The sequence below is a fragment of the Ascidiella aspersa genome, chromosome 2 (genome assembly GCF_963924565.1).
Source record: "Ascidiella aspersa chromosome 2, kaAscAspe10.2, whole genome shotgun sequence".
NCBI classification, from domain to species: domain Eukaryota; kingdom Metazoa; phylum Chordata; class Ascidiacea; order Phlebobranchia; family Ascidiidae; genus Ascidiella; species Ascidiella aspersa.
In genome coordinates, this window is record NC_139448.1 from 9676830 (window position 1) to 9696105 (window position 19276).

Genomic DNA, 19276 nt, shown 5'->3' on the forward strand with positions numbered 1-19276 from the left:
GTGGCACCTTGTGCAGCACTTCTCAAAAGGACAGATAGGATTTTTTCCCTATTATTGCTGTTGTCAAATTTGCTTTATATAAGGACTAACGCAGTTTGAAGCAACTAACGTTATTGGTAACCTTTTTCGTAAATGCGTTTCTTCGTCAATAACATATATTTTCTGGCATTTTAACTTTACCTTTTCCCAAAAATTGAACTAAAAAAAACTAAAAAATCAACCGTTACCGAAACACTTTTTACAAAATCCTCAATTTTCGCTCTTTTACCATTTTACACCCACTGACTGCAATGTCGCAAGCTTTGGCTTTTGTAAGAGCATTGTTCGGCCATATATTTGCGTCGTTGCGCATGGTAATGACATATTTTCGTGTCCTTGTTTTCTCCTTTTTCAAAGTTACTGTCATCGTTCTCTCCTGGTAACCTTGCTTTATCGCTTTTCAATTAACACCTTTATCTATGGTTTAAAATAACGCGAAAAACAATTCCCAATAGCAGGTTAAAAATTTCGTGCCCCTTGTCATTCTCTTCCATTTAGCTTAACTTTAACTTTATTATTGTATTGGTCAAGTGCTAATATTCCTTGCTCCGGCGATTTTGCGCTGCTTTAAACTTTTTTGTGCCACACATTCTATAACTTGTAACGATTGATTACCTGTTACGTTTTATTGCTATACGAAAGCGATGTTGTGTTTTGCTAAAGCCTCGGACAACCTTTTTGCTTATCTTTGTCACGCTGATGCGAAGGTGACAGTTTGTGACTATAGTGTCGTATCCGCCGGCCAACATAAAGCAAAATACATGTGAACGGTGTCATTTATTTCCCCTTTTTCTTGTAAGACAAAAGCAAAAAAAGTAGGTTAATAAAAAAACAAGTAGTTGAAATAAAGTTGATAACGACAGCATTCGGTAGAAGAAAGGTATACGATCCCTTAGGTAAGGCTCGCCAAGCGTAAAAAACTAAAAAATGTAATTTCCAATAAATTTTATTAAAATAATGGTTATAAGAAAATTGCATATCATTTCTTTATGGACGATTCTGCGTTTAATTTTCTTAACTTTGCAAAATTAAAATTGTTTAAATATTTTCTCGCTTATTGGATTAACACCCTTAAAACTTTAATGTCATATGCAGAAGTAATCGGCGGCAACGTCAGACTTCAATTCCAGTCTCAATCCTGGACTTCACGCAAACTTAAAACAAACAAATGTTTACTTGTCTTGCGACAAAACCACCCGATAATAATGTCACAGCTCGTTACGAAGGAAAAGCCTTTTCCTCTCTTTAAGGACGTCCGCTCCACTTCTTCCGTCTTCTCCCATCGTTTCATATCCCATGTACTCCTCACCCAACGCTCCGATCAGCTTTTCAAATAGCGCTGCCCGGAAAAATTGAAAAAAATTGTTTCGCTACAGTAAGAGTTTTGAAACTTTAAGGCAGTGTTTCTCAACCCATGGGTCGATTAGGTCGCTATTTGATCTGGTTGGGTCGCTTACTGCAGTTTTTCACATGAATAAATTATTTATATTTTCCCTAGTAGGCATTTATTTCTTCCTTGCAGTTACAATTTTGACAACTCGTTTCGTTACTGTTAAAAAATTGTAGATTCAATAACTTGACAGGGACTTTTACAACACTGTTTGCAAAAAGTCACTGGTCTAGAATCTTAACACAGCGTTCAAGCAATTAATAATTTAAACATATTGTTTGGGTTAGGGTGCGGGTTAGCGTTTGGTGGGGGCGGGTCAAGTATTTTTTATTAATATTTAATAATAATGTTTGACCCACCCAAACCGAAACACTACCCCGCACCCTAACCCAAATAATGTGCGTTTATTTAATAATTGCTTGAACGCTGTGGTAGGAATCTAGAGCAGCGCAAAAAAAATGTTCTCCAGGTAATTTTGTTTACCTAGCGGGGCTGCGTACACCTCGTCGATATCCAGGATCCCGTTTGTATTCTTGTCAATAAACTGGAATATCTTCTCTGAGTGCTTCGTCTTGTGAGAGTCCATCCACTTTTTCACGGCCGCGTCGCGAGATTTTTGCTGCGCTTCGGCCACCGGTGCCTCTTGATCCGGAGCGGCAGAGTCCATGGCGAAGAACTTGCGAAAGATATCGCGGCTCATGTTCTGGCCGCCAAGGAACAGATCCAAAAACGCCACTCTGGTAGATTTTGGTTTTGAATTATTAGAGGCTTAATCTAAGCTCCGTAAAAGGGTGGACATTTTTAGGCCTTATGAGATACCGTAACTAGTTTTAAGTGCTTTTTATTCAAACTATAAATTTAAAAGGGTCGGGAATCGGGAATCGGCGCGAAATATAAAAATGCATATTTATTTGAATTGGTGATAAGAATATCAAAGCCCATACAGAAGTAGCTATTAATTTGAACGTTTCTAAGAACCCTTTTATTCATTTTTTTAAATAAAAAGAGATATTCCAAACGTTTAAAATGCTGCCTACTGTTGCATGGGCTGTGATATATTTCGTCTTACTACAACCTCCAACCATTATGAGTCAAAATTAGTCATTTATTAGTTCTGGTTTAAAAGTCACTAGAACCTACAAATGACTGATTTTTAATCAGACAAGAAAGTCCAAAGTATATTGCTACCATTTGAAGTCATTGTCGTCTTTCACGTGTAGCCTTTTAGGGCGAGGAGATATCTTCATATTTTACATATTCAACTTGCCGTTTTTAAATAAAGTAACGAAATACTGTTATGTCAATAGTAATTCGCACCTGGCACTCTCCCTCGGGTCGCTCATTTTGACTTGGGACAACACGGTTTTGTGGCTTTCCTTTTTCTGGCAATCTTTCTCGTCAAAGCGGTAGATGTGCGTCATCCAGAAGCTAAGGGCCAGGTTCCTGGTGTTGGACGAGTTAACGAAGTGGTACCAGCTGCGAAAATAAATTGTATTGCTCCCGTTTTATACAATCGATTATTATAATTTTGCAGCTGTTGCATATTTCCTATACGATCGATAATAATCCCAGTATAGTAATCGAAAACGTCTGTTAGCTGCTTAAAAAATTAGTTAATATACGCCCACGGTAGGCTACAACAAACCAATTAATATTATCTTCAAATTATTCGCTTATTGTTTTATATAGGATTTGTATAAATTGTCGGTTGAAAACTTTGGTTAAAACCATGCTGAAAAGCTTTTTGATAAATACTTAACAATAAAAAATTGTGTATGTATATGGCCCACTTGTGGGTTTTTTTAAGATTATAGTCTAGTATGTGGCCTTTGCGATAAACAACGCCGTGACATTTCAAGTAGGCCTATGAATTACACCACGCCACGGTAAGTGGATTAAATTGTTTGTATAAACAGGTTATAGCTTGATTTTTATAAACTTAATAAATAAGCGCAGGACCATTTCCATAATCACACGGGTTTACTAATTTTAATAGTTTAAGGCAGTGTTACCTTTTTTACTTGGTGGCGCACCTAGAGACGTGTGAAAACGAGGCGGCGCACCTTGCGAGCGAAGTGAGAGCAAAATTATTGAGGTGTACCGATATTTCTCTTAAATTGCCTGCATTTGTTATTATATGTGTTTTGAAGTTGCATATCTTCAAAGGGAGTTCCAGCCTTTGAGACTAAAAACGTTATTTTGTCCATTAAAGTCTTATCCGATTAATTTTGGACGAATTTCGACATGTTCTTTCCTTTCGCTCGCGGCGCACCTAACAGCCGTCCATGGCGCACCGGTTGAGAAACGCTGGTTTAAGGTCTCATTTTTATGACAAGGCCTTAATCTGAAAGTGATTTGCTTTAATTATGACTTATTATTTATACAAAAGACTTAACTTGGACTAAGTTATTTTACAAATGTCTTTACTGGGACTTGAATCATTTTAAAATGATTTGTTTACAACACTATGGGTGTCGGGCATTGATTTTATAAACCACGCCTAAACCCACAGACAAAAAACAATTGAGAAAGTCACCCGTATGGTATAAAGTAGCAGTCGCCCGGCTCAGCGTGCAGTTTGTGCCATGGAACTTGAGCAATGACTGGAAACTTGATCAGGTCGACGCGGTCCACGTCCAGGGCTTGGTATTCTTCGGCCTTCGTGGACCACGTGCTCTCCCCGTCTTTCTGCACAAATGTGTACAACGGTGGTTAGTGACGATCATTATAAGATTAAGTAAGTGACGATCATCGAAACGTGTGCTGTATAGGATTAACATGACTCACGGAGCCTCGCAGTTGGTGTTTAAACTTGTGTATTTTAAGTAAAGATGCCAACAATCCAGAGCTATATTACTTATTTATGAAAGTTACAATAAAAACGGCAAAATGGACACGGATGAAGTGCAATTTTTTATTACCGATACGAAAGAAAGAAATCCGTTTTGCGAAAATTTATAAAATATATTAATTATGTTCTTTAATTGAATATTTTTGTTTACAAAAAATAATTTTCGAATAATACTAAGGGAAATTCTAAACAAAAATTAAGTATAAACGAAATCAAAATAAAAAATAATAAAAAAATAAACATTTTAAGTACCGGTAAGAAACAAAATAATTAAATACCGTATTAATTTAATTTGTACATATTCTCTTCAAAGCGTAATTTTTAATCTGAAAAGCGGAAAATGCATAATCGCCTACAATTTGTTTATAGGCTAACCAGCGCCTTTACAAAATAAAAGAATGAGTGAATACAGTGATTTTATATATATATATAAGTTTTTTCGGTATTATGTAGTTCGCTCTTTCCACATCACCTTATTTAATAGAAGATACTCCTTCCATCCGTCCAAAATGCATTCGAAGCTGTCCACGCCCTCAGCATGCAAAGTCGATTTGGTGCCGCCCGAAGAAAACCACATCACCACCGACTGGATGTTGTTTTGTAAACCGCCGCACTGAATGCTCTGCGGTACGGGAACTTCATCTATACACGCAACACAACAAAACAAACGTTCAACATTTGGTTAGAAACAAAAAAACAAGTGGAGCAGTTATAGCGGAAACCATATATGTCCGAAGATTATGCAATCCCAAAGTAATTTCCTTTATTCCCATTGTAGACTTTCAAGATAAGTTAGTTTGTAGTGGCAAAACACCAAGGCGGATCCAAGAAGGGTATCAGGCTGTGTGAACTATAAACTATTTAAAGTGCCGGTACAAATTTTGTTAAATTAAACTATAAAAGCTTTTATTTCGAGTAATATGCGAATCTTTTATATGTGCTTATTGCCTTGCCAAATAGGTTTTATGGAATTCAGCTGAAATTTGCGCACGAGTTCTTTCCATTGCGCACGAGTTCTCAAGTTTTTAAAGAATAATTGTTTTATGACGTCACGCCATGACGTATCTTGACGTCATTCCTAAACAATTTATGGCCGCCTCACTTAAGGTATTTTGTCTTTCGGTCGTAATTGTCATTTCGACAAAGACATATTTTGCAAAAATTCCGTTGGTTTAAGAATATTTTTTATACATAAACTGGTTTACTGTATTCATATTCGGCTTTAAATTTATAATACACAACCTTTTGAAATTTAAAGTAATATATCACCGAATTTAATAACTTTTATTTTATTTTGGATTAGCAGTCTACGTTTTACTTTTATTACCTAACTAGACACGGTTTGGGTAACAGATGAGGTTGGTTAGGAGTTGTGAGCAATTTTGGCCTGACTAAGAATGGGTTTGCATTGTAAAATAACTTAAATTTATACCAAACCGACTCGTATTCCAATTCATATTAAATTATAGTTCATATCACCAAAACAACTTAGCTAACAAAATGAAATGTTTGATTACCGGTCATTGGGTTAGGTGGCACGAGATCGTGCACCAAGTAAGTGTCGTTTGTCTTATATCCGTCGAGAAACTCGTTCAGTGACATAAAGTAACTTGGTCGTTGACGATCCTCTTTCTTACCCTCTTCGATCAGAACCTTCCAGTTTCCAAATTTTCTGTCGAGAAAAGATTAAAAGTATATATTGTCGCAACTGCGTGGTGAAGACCAGGTGGGCTATGAACTTGGACAAAATTTTGATGATGGTGATGGGCTATGTTTCGGAGTTGGGAAAATACTCAAGTAATTTTTAAAGCAAGACAACTCCAAGTCAAGTCTTCGAAATACAAATAAAACTTTAAATCATTTAAATTAGTATAGGGCCTACCGGTAGACTTGTTCGATAACGAGCAATTACTCAACTAAAACTACAACTTTTAACAAGCTAAGTGTTTTATGTGCACAAATTATAATGAGTAACCCAATTTTATTAAAAAATTAAAAAATCGAGAAAAAGTCATTTGTCCAAAAGACTTTATTCAAGTAATGTCAGTTTGACCAAAAGACTTACATAAGTCAAATCCAATCATTTGAAAAAGGTGACTTTTTACATGCACTAAAATCAAGCCACTGACTTAAATCATTAAAACACTGCTATTAAGTTGTCAATGACTTGACTTAAGTGCAATTAAGTCACTGTTTTTAAATGACTTGACTTGACTTAAGTCATTTGGGCAAAATGACTTGACTTGACTTAAGTCTTTCAGACAAATGACTTGACTTGACTTAAGTCTTTTGAACAAATGACTTGGGTTTGAAATAAAGCAAGTATTTTTTTTTGTAAGATTAAGCTATTTGTCCAATTTTTGTACAAAAACAAATTGCTTGCTACCGTTTTCCTTATTTTTTAGTTTAGTTATTGTTCATAGTCATACGAGTTTAAAAATTCTAATAGTTTAACGTTTTATTTTTTTGACAAGGACATGACTTGAAGTTTACTTGCTCTAATTATGACTTGACTGGGACTTCACTTGCGCAACTGATGACTTGGACTGGGACTTGTTATTTGTTCGAAAAGACTTGACTTGGACTTGAGTTATTTTAAAAATAACTTGACTGGGACTTAAGTCGTTTTATAATGACTTGTTTACAATACTGCAACTTGCGATAGTAAAAAATATTCTTGGACAACAAAAGTGACAAAAAATAGTAACTTATTGCACGTTATGTTTAAAAATTCCCCTATATTTGGGCTTGTTCTACGATTGTTGGAATCGCGTTTAGTATAATTAAAAAATATCCGGTGTGATTGGAATTGGCCTCGTACAAATTAGAAGCACAGCACTTTAATTTAATGTATATTTACTTCTGCTCAATATAGGGTTACCCAGCAATCGCACACTATTATTGAGACATGCCTAAAAAGAGTCTAACGTTTTGTTTAGTTTTAATTAAGTTCGTGCTAATTGACCTATTAACATACTTTTAGGCCAGGTTACACGCAAGCAAACCCGTCAAACCTCAAATACTGGTCGGTCCATCTTTGATAGCAAGGAAATCGCTTGGCGGCTTGCTTGAGGACGACTGGTACGCCGGGCTTAACGTAATTATTGTAGAACTCCTGGGGACTTGGAAGTCGATACCGGTGTTCAACATCTAAGGGTTGTGCGTGTGACCCAAGCGGTTCAAGATGCCCGACGGGTACATTTGGGTGTGCTGAACAAGCGTTAACGTTAGAACACATTCTTTATGGGTAGGCTACAATTAATAGCCAACGATAGATAGGCCTAGGCCTACTGATAACTATGTAATGACACGATAACGAATTGTTAGCGATTATAACTGCTTGTTCACCTCAACTTGTGGAAAAAAGCTTTTTCTAGGTAACCTTTACAAAACTATTTTTTTTTAAATAACAAGCCTTGCTATAAAACTTGTTGTAGAACCATACTAGTTATACATTGGGTACCGTACAGCCATTCTTACCGTAAACTGAAGTCAGCAATTGAAAAACAATTAAAAAGTTAATCAACGAAAGCATTTTAAGAGCCTAATCTGCAACAAAAACAATTTAAATATTTTGTATCTCGACTAATTAGGCGCATTGTTTACAGTTATATATAACCAATTCGATTTGGTCAAAGCACTATAACTGCTGTGAACCAGGCCCGCTGCCAACTAAATGCTTAAATATTTTTTCTTGTTATAGCTATTTCTGAGGAACTTTTTTATCTAGTTTCAACCTTGGCTTTTTAGTCACGTACTGCTTTCAACAGTCACTAAACCGTCTACCCTTTGAATGGCAGTTGCAACGAAACTCGACTCTGATAGCATATGCTTCCAAAATTTCTCACTACGCGGCACGTTTCAGGAAGTGGCGAATCTTTAATAATCGTTTCTGCAGACTGAACTGGAAACTTTATTCTCAGGCCAATTGTTCAGGGCGCATTTGATATACAGAACCTTATTTAAAAATTATGTATTTAACAGAGCGCTTTCCATCGGCATCTAGGCCACCTACGTAGCCTAAAAACCTGGTTTATTTTTTAGGCGTCTGGCGTAATACCACGCTGTAAAAATTAATCGTTATGTAGCGGTCAACGAATTTTATATGCTTAGTTAAAAAAAAAAGCTTAATTCATATATGTAAGTTATGTGAAAGCATAATATGTTGATGACGATTAAGGTAAACATTCGTGATGTGAAATGCCATATTATTATTTTAACCCAGGTAGAATCTAGTTAACTGTTTAATTTGTAAATATATTTTTTAGGTTTTGGCGCAAAATTATTTCAGGTCTGAATTGTTATAGAAAGCAAATCTATTAAAAAAGGAAGATTTTTCTCATTATCACAAAGTAGAGACTTACGCCTAGGGACCTAAAATGGCTTTTATTTCCCAACAAAATCAATAGAAGTATTGCTGTAAGATACACAGAGGGAAAGCTTTAAACATTACCACATTCTATTTTGGCGCAAAACATTACATTTCAGCTATGACCATGTTTCACAAAACAAGGATATTTGTGTCAACAAACGCATAGCACAATGTGAAACATTTGCACATAATTTTACACGGTATACAACATAGGTAAAACTTTTGTTACACACATTTTCATTCAGGTTCAGGTTTACCAACATTTTCAACGATTTTCGGTGATGGCTCTTCACTTTCTTGCAATTTACCAGGCTTTGGGCGCTTGTAAACCAGTTCTGGGTTTCCCTCCATGGAGGAAGTGTACCTGGCCGCAGTAAACAAAAAGTCACTTAGTCTGTTTACATAGCGCAGCACACTGTCGTCTACTTCTTCCTTTTCGTGTAGCTTGGAGATCTGCCTTTCTGCTCTCCGACAAACGCTCCTCGAAACGTGAAGGTAGCTGCTTGTTTTGCCACCAGAGGGCAGTATGAAGTTTTTCAGTTCAGGCAGGTCGTTTGTGTATGTGTCGATCCACGACTCAAGTTCACTTACTAGGTCCGGGTCAAAATCAGTGCGAGCCTTCTGTTTTTCGGTGGCAGAAGAAAGCGGGGTGGCAACATTGGAAGCCACATCCTGCAACACGCATTGTACTTTCTGTAGCGACTCTGAAAGTTCTTCGAAGTTTTCTTTCTGCCACGATTCTTTTATTAGTTCCATGGCAAAGCCGATGTTACTGCTCAACTCGTCAACTGTTCCTAAGGCTTCAAAAGCATTGTCATACTTGATTCTTCTTTCCCCAGTAAAGAGGCTTGATGTGCCCCTGTCACCAGTTTTTGTGTATATTTTCATGTTTCTTTTGGTGGTTGATAAATCTCTTGCTTGCGACATAAGACGAAAATTATACATCCATTTTCTTGACAGATTTTTAGAAGTCTGCATCATTTATAAATACCTAATGATAGTCTGAAAAATATTTATGTGTAAAATTTATATTATGCTTCAAAACATTGTGGTAATTTATTTATTTTATACAGAATATTAAAGCTCTGAGCTGTTTACAGCAAAAACTAATTTAATTTGGTCAGTAAAACCATCATCATTTAATTTATAAAAACAACAATGCTCTATGATTTAATTTGGGTAATAAAAATACTCTTTAAATCTCCAATAAAAACTAAAGACTAATCAATAGTAAGTTCAGTTTTCAAAAATCTATACCCAACTAAAACACAAAAAGTGGAATTAAAAAAATTATATATGTTGACGGATTTAGTGAAACAACATCCACGATTATTTAGTGAGTTAGTTGTTACTAGTATTCATAATCTGTCGCTAATGGAATAAGCTTCTACCTTTTTAGTACATCCTATTTCAAAATTAACACAATAAAAATCAAACTATGGGACTCACTTCACACCTAACTGAGGCTTTATGCTGTATTATCTATAAATGCTTAATCATATTACAACATTAAATAGCATAAGCGACTAAAAGGCATAACATTGTCTGTAATAAAAACAAAAATTACACTATACGGACATAAGCACGACGTTTACCAAACAGATGAAAATGCTACGCAGTGATGACGTTTTTTACTATTTACTTTTAAGTTCATTCAACCATACCCAAACTTTCTTACCCTTATGGTATGTTTAGTTTACACTTACTTGGGCCAAAGTGTTACTTGTAATAACTTAAGTCAATGACTTGACTTAAGTCACTATTTTTAAATGACATGACTTGACTAAAGTATTTGGGTCAAAACAACTTTACTTGGGTTGACATGAAGCTTTACAATTACGCAATTACGCATTTTTGTGTAAATTGGGGTATTTATCTTAATATTTGCACTGAATGAAACAATTTGATTGACATACGTTGCGTTTGTGACAACTTTTTGTTGAGTTAGTGCTCATTCGGACGAGTTTATCAGTTAACGTTTTATTTTTATTAAAAGTAGCCTACTTGCACCCCATCCGTCAGAAATCAGTGCAGTTCTAAGCAAAAAGGTCTACGACAATCAGTGCATTCAAAGGATCAAAAAGTCCGACTTTTATACTTTGAGGTCACTGATTTCTAACGGATCGGGTGCTACTTGACTTGATATCTACTCAAACGACTTTATTCGGACTTCAAATTAACGATTAAGTTATTTTAAGATTAACGTGACTGGGACTTAAGTCATTTTAATTCGGTGTATAAACACTAGAGATCTGGCAAAGGCAGTCCTAGCAGTCAAATTCACACCAAAATAATTTTATTATCATCGACTATTTTTTGGCCCAGGTGTCACCTATGTAATCAGACATTTTAACTATCGGTAAAAAGTAACTGACTTTACTAGCTAAACATAAGTGTGTACTGGAAAATTCTATTTATTTTGTATTACAAAGATAGCAATATTAGGCGTGCCATTATAAATCTCGTGACGGATAGAGCGATGAAGCGAAACAAAACACTAAAAAATAGCAAGCTTGACAAAAAAACTGCACAATGTTGCCTAAAATACACACAAGTAGAAAGTAAAGCTGAGAACAAACCTTAAGGGTATTATAAACACTTTAATAAGGCGAAACAACCAAGTGAAAACAGAAAATATTCGTTTGTCGACTAAAGTTTATAAAAAGGCAAGAAAGCTCGTGATTTTTTTTTTCAGGATTAAGCCAAACCACAACGAGAAACATTTCAAGATCTCAGCGAGGAAATTGGTTAAGTGACTTAATCAAAAGACGCGGTAATGGGATTACGTTTTTTGTATTATTTAGACACTAAAACAAAAAAAAGTTTTTAAAAGGGAAGCTCTTATAGAACCCGATTACAAAAAAGAGAAGAGGCCAAAACTGTTATAAAGTCGTGGCATTTTTTGCGAGGACGGATAAATGAAATAAAAATCTATGTTAAAATTAGGAAGCGAAACTTCGGTATGTAAGATTATTTATATATGCGGTCTTGCTGTTTAAAAAACGGTTAAAAGGCAAAAAGCATGACCTGTATAAGATCAAAAACTGTTTAAGACTTGTCAGCTGTTGGTTGTCAAGGTGCAACATTTCGTTGCGTGCTTATTTGTATTTTTTGAACAGTATTGACGATAACAGATGAGGACGTAATGCGTTCTAACGTTCAGCGGTCGAAAATAATCAGATGTGTTCTTCTTTATTTTTTCCTGCGGGCGTAGAGAAGACAGTTTAAATACGGGCCAAAGCTTTAAAAAATAAAATTCAGAATTTACTAAAAATTACTAGGCATATATCAACATTACACCTGTTCCAAAAAATATATATATATTGGAGCGGAAATCGATCTCCACATACAAAAACGTAGAAAAATATCAAAGACCCGTGTTTAAAACCAGGTAACAGGCAACGCTCCGCGCGGTTTAACAGCAACAACAACAAAACCCTACCGCTACAGCTTTACAGGCGAGGCCGGCTGGCGGGCTCCGGCTCCCTGAATGTAAGAGCACATGGCCGCCTGGAGCGCCGCCGCTCTCCGGGATTCGTCTTCTCTCGCGCGTTCTGCATCAGCCTCGAGGGCTCGGATCGTTTTGCCAAGACGGTCGAGCTCCTTGTCTCGTTCGTTGACCGTCTGTCTGTGGGCGGCCGCCTGCTCGCTAAGGCGAGTCTCAAGGCAGACTATCTTTTCGCGTAGACTGCCCGACTTTGAGGCCTCTTCTTCTAGGCCGGAGATCCTGGAAAGGAAGAAATCAATTGGGAATGAGCATTGAGCAATTTTGTCATAGGGGCATGGCATATTCGTTTTGCTTTTTTTAAGATAAGCAACCGAGCAGCCAAGCTTTGGTGGTAGGCGGTGAAAACGTGAAAGCGGCCTTTAAGATATGGTTAGCTTCTGGCATAGACCAGTTGTGATGTGCTGGTGAATGTTTTTAGGATACTATTTTTACTTTTTTATTTTTTATTTCGTTCATAATATACTTTGTGTTACTAGGATTAAAGGATTACTTCACGCTGAAGACGTTCATCTTTTAGTCAAGTATTGTGTTTGCTAGACGAAAATTGCTATTTTTGTAGGATGCCGCCTTTTTAATTTGTTTGTTTTAACCTGTACGTGGTCTGCGCAACTATGGTACGGCCGCCCAACCGGACAACAAAGAAATATAGGCAACACTATGTAAACGTCGTATTAACCAAAGTGCTGTAACACACGGTGAGCTGGCAAGAACCGCTCCGGTTTATAGTTCGTTGAGAGCTCACAGAACGGGCCTACAACGCGTGAAAGACTGAGAACCACTAGACTGTCTGCACTAGAAGTCTAACAAGAAATAAAAAAATACCCAGAAAGCAGCAACCGTTAAACTGGCTTCCAGCATCCTTCTCCAAGAACCCTATAGTAGATAAAAACAGCTCCCTCACCGTCTCTCGAGTTCCTTTCGAACCCGGGCCACCTTCTCTTCCGACTCGTCGTCCTTATTGCCGAGCACCTTCTGCAAGCCGTCCACCGTCCTTCGCATGCTTTCAAGCTGCGCGTTCGACGCCGTCTTGGCCGCTTCGGCCTCGGCCAGGCCGCCCGACAGCTCGGCCACTCGTTTCTGCAGATCGGCCTTGTCGGCCTGAAGGCAGCGCGTCTTCTCCTGAAGCTGCTCGGTCTGGAACTGCGCAGTAACAGCACACGGTGTGAAAAAAGCTTTTTTGTTGGTTGGAGTGAATTTGCGCAAGGGAAACTCCTAACTATATCGTTTGGGATTTTTGCGAGCAAGAAGGATGAGATTTTTTACGTTTGTTTAAATATTTAGAAATTTCGAACGATGAAAATATATGTGTGCTTTTGTAGTACCGTACCACACTTTTTTGTATTTTTTTTACCTTTGAAAGGACGAAAAAGTAAATAAGTTGCAATGTGACTTTGCAGAGCAATCTATTTATGAACAACTCTTCCTGTTGCTTAAACATTTGTAACGTAAGCAAAATATAAAATATACTGTGGTTAACGTAATTGGAATAACAAAAATTAACTTTAGCATAACTTTCAAGGCAATACCAACAATAACATTAGTAAATATACACTGAATCATCATAATAGAAAAGCTAAAACCAAAATGTTTGTCAAAAAACAAATACAACGTAATTTTCATCGAAAGTATTGGAGTCTATATAGCTTCAGTCGTCTTAACTGGTGCGCCGTGGAAGGCAGCCAAGTGCGCCGCGGGCAACCGGAAAACGTATTTAAAATTCTTGGACATATACTTTTTTAACATTTTTCATTTTTTTCTTTCGGCTTAGCTCACTGAGCATACAGTACTTTGGAGATTATGCAACTATGAAGCCTATGTAATGAAACTTAAGAAATTTAAAAGTAATACGGGTATACCAAATAAAACCCGCTCGCTTCGCTTGCCAGGTGCGTCGCCACATATTTCGAGGTTCACAGGTGCACCCTCACTCAAAAAAGGTTAAGAAACCCTGGTCGAACAAAAATAGTTGAGACATGTCGACAGCATCACGCACAAAAAACAAAATATGAAAAACAAAAACAAACAGTGGTGGCCACCTTTTCCTCATCCTTAAGTTGCTTGCGCATCGATCGTAACGAGTCGTCGTGGTCGATCCTCTCCTGAGCGAATCGCGCCTTGATTTCGGCCACCTCTTGATCCAGGGCCTCCCTGGAGAGCCGCGCCCGCTCTGCCTTCTGATCCGCTTGCTGCTGGAGTAGCGAGATGCCCGCCTGCATCCGCTCCACCTCCTGCATCTTCATTTCCTCCTGTTCTCGCATCTCGGCTTGCATCCGCCTCCGCTCCGACGAAAGACGCTCGTCGGCGGTTGTCATTGAAATCCTGGCAACACGTAAATCAGGGGTGTCCAACATGATACATGCGAGCCAAATGTGACACGCGACCTAATAAAAAATGGCATGCAAGCCCCCCCAAAATACAGCCAATTGTCAACAAAGCTAAAGTTGTTCTACTGCCAATTGTTATTGTTTATTTACAACACAAAACAATCCCAGCAATTACTACAAAAGAAACAATTACTTCTGGTATTATAACATTATACTGTTATTTTTTGTATAAAAGTGCTTTTAATATTAGAAAAAAAATGGTTGCTAAACTTTGGCACGGGAGGAGTAATAAGATAAAAATTGGCACGTCGGCATGTTTGAGTTGGATACCCCTGATAGTTTTTGTCGGTAATTTAACGACAATCAGCAGATAAAACTAATTTGTTTTTCTCTAAATGGCTGTATTTGTCTGATTCTAAATAAAGGGATCAGGTGTCACTATATAAAGACAATTGTATTAAATTCTCGACAACCTTTCGCACAACCGTGCTTCATCAGGTCAAAGTATTATTAATTTGCTGCGACTCTTTTTTTATAGGCCGACAAACCGGTTGTTTATGCAACATGTCAATTGCAATTACACAACATATTGACACTTGACAATACCTAACGGACATGTTTCGTCTTCAATCAAACCACCATTGCGGCCGAAATTCTGTTGCTTTATCGTATTTCAATTTGTTCTCTACTCAATTTATTTTACTTTTATCCGTGTACCTCCACATGTAATAGTTATATTATAGCAATCAAGGAGCAGCTGATTACCTAACGGTCTTTCACTGCTCCCTGGAAATCCGTTTCCAAACATTAAAAATATCTATGTATTTATCTATAATAAGTATTTCTGTGTCAGCAAAACAATGTCATAAGAAAAAACAGGATGGGATATTCTTACGCTATATTTTGCTAGGCTATGGCGTGTTGGCACAGATATCTTTAAAAACTGAATTATGTTAGCTCTTTTTAAAGGTTTTTTATAGGCTGCTGGTCCCAACCTAATCAGGATAGTTAATGTGGGATTACTAATTTTTATTTTGAATTTGTATATTCACACCTGTGTTCGGATTTCTGTTGGGCTAGATTTTCCTTCAGAAGGTTGATTTGATCCTGCTGATATTTAACCTTTCTTTCAAGGTCGTTTATTGTAGAGTTCGCGGTAGCCAGTGTTGTTTGAGTTTGTTCCAGGTCTTGCTGATATGTTGTCTGAAAAAAATTAAAAAACAAAAATGATGCTACAGTGTAAACATATAGATAAATTGCAGAAATGTCCAATAGACCTAAACTGTTGAATAGGCATTAGGCAATCTTGTAGTGATACCTTTACTGAATTGCTGTCGCTCCGTTCTCTTGCAATTTGAGCCTCATATGACTTGACAAGTTCCTGGTTGTCTCGGCGACAAATTTCAAGCAAGGCTGCTTGGTCAGCATTACGTTGCTCACTGATTGTCAGGGAAGCTTCATTCATATCAAGCTTCGCCCTGGTAAAACATAACAACCGAAATGTTTACAATGACTAAAAACCTTTTTGACCTGTACACATACACTTATTGTTCTTTCATCAAATTACTTTACTGAAGATATCACCCATTGTTGTAAACAAGCCATTTTTAAATGACTAAAGTCCAGGTCAAATTACATTATTTCCCATTAACTTTAAATATACCACAGTAAATATTTAGTAATGTTGCCATAACAAGGCAATTTAGAAATAATCTGGTATAAAGGCATTTGCTTGCAAAAACTAAATACAAAGGCTAGATTTAAGGACTTAGGTGAACCTTAAAGCATTGAGAGCAGACTTTCTTTCCTCCAGGGTAACTTGCAATTGGTTGATCTTGTTTGAACTTGCTTTACTTGTGGCGTCTAGTTGCTCTCTCGTCATCTCAATGTCATCCATGAAACCAATCATCTGCTTTTTCTTCTCAGACTTTAAGAATTCTATTTCCCTGCAAGTCATTATAGAAAAAAGTTATATTGTTTTCAGTATATATATATATATATATATGTAAAATGAAATAGAATCTATCATTCTAATCTTTTTAGTGCTTTAAGAAAATTATCAGTAGATAAAAAATGAAATAATCATTTTTTTCTTTTAATTACTGCTTAATTTTTACAATGTGTGACCTTTTGCTTCCGATGAAGAACCTGTTTGACGATCTATTTTTTATGAAAAAAATAGGATAAAGACTTATTAATTTACTGTGTATCACACTGCATCAACAGGGTCATAAATTTGTGATTGTCTTATATGTACTTTATTGTTGTGATATATACAACATTAGTTGCCCCAAACCGCCGTTTCTTAACGGTGGCCCTCGGCCCCCCAGGGGGGCCACAGAGCAGTTTTCAGGGAGCCACAACCATGCCCCATTTTTAATATGAGCCAGTGAGACGGAAATTTGTTGTTCTTATTATTACTTTATAGACCTCTCTTGTAATGCTATGTGTAATATTTATCCAATTGGTGAACAAGGGGGGTCACGGAGTGTTTAGTGTCAATCTAAGGGGGCCACGACTGCTAAAAGGTTGAGAACCACTGCCCTAAACCAAATTTTTGGTAATAAAACTAGGCTGTGATTAATCTTTTAAAATTTGGAAAATTTAAAAACTTTTGCTACTTTTTTCCAGTTTTCTTATTTTTCTAACCATTTATTTTTACCAATTATAGTTTTAAATGGTGGTTCCAAATTACCTAAATCATGGTTTTAAAACTGCTGTTTTTTCCGTAGCAAATAATTTTGAAACTTACTGTGTCAGAGTTTTTGTTTTGTGTAAAGAGCTCATTGTCAAATGTGCCCTGTCTTCATTGTGCAAAGTAGATGACTCAATGGCACTCAAAACATCTTTGGGGATATTGTTTCCTGTCACACTTATCTAAACACATAATTCAAAAATAAACATTAGTAGAGATAGAACAATATATTGGTTTAAGTTTGTCAATAAAAATATTTCAGTTCTACAGATATAACGGTATGAGTAAATTTCGACCAATATTTTGATACAAAAATATGATATAGTTGTTCCTCAAAAACAAACAAACTTTCTTTTTTTGTGAAAATTTTCTTAACAAGCAAGGTAATAGTTTAATAAATAATGGTAGATAAACTAAAATGTTGCTTGGATTTTATTATAAATTAATTTAAAATTTTTTTAGTAGGTATAAAAAAAAGTATTTGATATCAGTTGGCAAAACATAAAAATCAGGTAACAATTTTGGCTGAAAAACTGATATCGGTTGATCTCTAATCAGTGCTGTAAAATAGCACACAAAACAAAACTAGTTCCAAGTGTAACTAAAATTGTAAAATTATTTTATATTAACAAAACACATTTTAAGAAAGTTTGTTTTTTAAAGAAAGAAATATATCGATTTCTACCTTGTTAAGAGTGTGATTTTTCTTCAGTGCTTCTGCTAATGCCCTTCCTCCTACCAAGCCAACATTATTCCAGTTTAGGTCAAGTGTTTGCAGGGTACAGTTATTACGCAGGGACAAAGCCAATTCTTGTGCGGCAACGTGATCGATCTGGTTGTTTTTTAGGTCAAGGTGAATGAGAGATGAGTTAACGGCCAAGCCATCACAGAACGCCGCAAAAGAAACTTCCCACACGCCAAGAGCATTCCATTCCAAAGCTAGTGTCTCCAGTGTGTGATTGTTCTGCATTAAAAACATTTAGAAAATAATGTAAAGAAACTAACCAGACAAGTTGATTGTTATCACAAAAAACAAAAACACTAAAAACCATTTTCTCTCGATTGATTCTGGAAATAAATCTTATTGGATACAATATTTAACTACCATTATATTTTTAATGGTATATAAATTATGATTTTTTAGACTTTGTTTTTCAATAAAAATGTAGTATAAATGGATAAATAAATTTTTTCATAAAACTTAGGGACAAACAGATCCCTATAGTTTGCTTAGAAAAACAATTTTTGTATCTAGCAATAGGTTGCGACTGTTCAATACCAGTTTTTCATTTTATTCGTAGCAATTTACGGCGCTCTTTCACTATTGTACGTAAAAATTAATAAAAAACAAATTTTCTTTAAATGCCGCATACCACAACACATATTGTTATGGTTAGGGTGCGGGTTAGCGTTTGGTTGAGGGTGGGTCAAGTTATTATTAATAATAAACATAATATTACTGCGGTATTATTATTATTTTTTTTGCATAACTTTTCACGTACAATAGTGAAAGAGCGCCCAATTTACTTTAAGAGGATCACATATAATAGTTTTTAGGGCAAAAAAACAAAGAAATGTTGTCTGATTTCTAAACTTAATACTACATTACCTTCAGGAAGTTGCCCAGCGCTTCAGCACCAATCCGACGAAAGTTATTTCCTCGCAAGTCGAGTTCCTTTACAACTGTGTTCCGAGACAGGCCAGAAAGAAGGTGTTTAGCGCACTCCTTGCTCAGCATACAGTCTGAAAGCACCACGCTGACAACAGGAAGATCGTAGGAGAACAATTTGCTGAGAACAGCGCAAGTAGAAAGTTCAAGAGTGTGATTCGAAAGGTCTAACGTTCCATTGTCACCCGAACTCTGATTTTCGATCCTCGACAAAATAGAATCTTGCGGATCTATGGAATGCTCCTTGCAGAGCCGCAAATACAGCGAACGGAACTCCTCCATGTCTGCAAAATTTATTATAAAAACTGCTGTTTACATCACAAAGTATCACAAAACATGTAAAACTGCGAAAGTGATTGTTGATTTTGCGCAGCAAAACGCTTTAAAATCAGAATCTACAGAGCGGAACGGTGTAGCGGATCTTTAAA

At 36.4% G+C, this 19276-nt stretch overlaps 3 protein-coding genes across 3 annotated transcripts; all 3 read right to left on the reverse strand.

The window, feature by feature from the left end:
• Positions 1-803: 803 nt before the first annotated feature.
• LOC146163509 (bifunctional peptidase and arginyl-hydroxylase JMJD5-like) lies at positions 804-7824 on the reverse strand. The gene is made up of 8 exons (XM_083381174.1): positions 7761-7824; positions 7295-7490; positions 5798-5952; positions 4753-4922; positions 3966-4117; positions 2747-2905; positions 1913-2166; positions 804-1378 (listed from the first exon to the last, which is right to left on the reverse strand). The coding sequence occupies exons 1-8, from the start codon at positions 7813-7815 to the stop codon at positions 1248-1250; spliced, it is 1272 nt and encodes a 423-aa protein (XP_083237300.1). The 5' UTR covers positions 7816-7824; the 3' UTR covers positions 804-1247.
• Positions 7825-8709: 885 nt separating this feature from the next.
• LOC146163510 (corrinoid adenosyltransferase MMAB-like) lies at positions 8710-9650 on the reverse strand. Its single transcript, XM_083382435.1, has one exon. The coding sequence runs from the start codon at positions 9631-9633 to the stop codon at positions 8890-8892; it is 744 nt and encodes a 247-aa protein (XP_083238561.1). The 5' UTR covers positions 9634-9650; the 3' UTR covers positions 8710-8889.
• A 1411-nt stretch (positions 9651-11061) lies between these two features.
• LOC146163511 (leucine-rich repeat-containing protein 45-like) lies at positions 11062-19210 on the reverse strand. Its single transcript, XM_083381958.1, has 10 exons — positions 18789-19210; positions 17865-18143; positions 17237-17361; positions 16263-16430; positions 15803-15962; positions 15539-15687; positions 14197-14479; positions 13062-13300; positions 12095-12379; positions 11062-11854 (listed from the first exon to the last, which is right to left on the reverse strand). Exons 1-9 carry the CDS (start codon positions 19128-19130, stop codon positions 12097-12099), a joined length of 2028 nt encoding a protein of 675 aa, XP_083238084.1. The 5' UTR covers positions 19131-19210; the 3' UTR covers positions 11062-11854; positions 12095-12096.
• Positions 19211-19276: the final 66 nt, after the last annotated feature.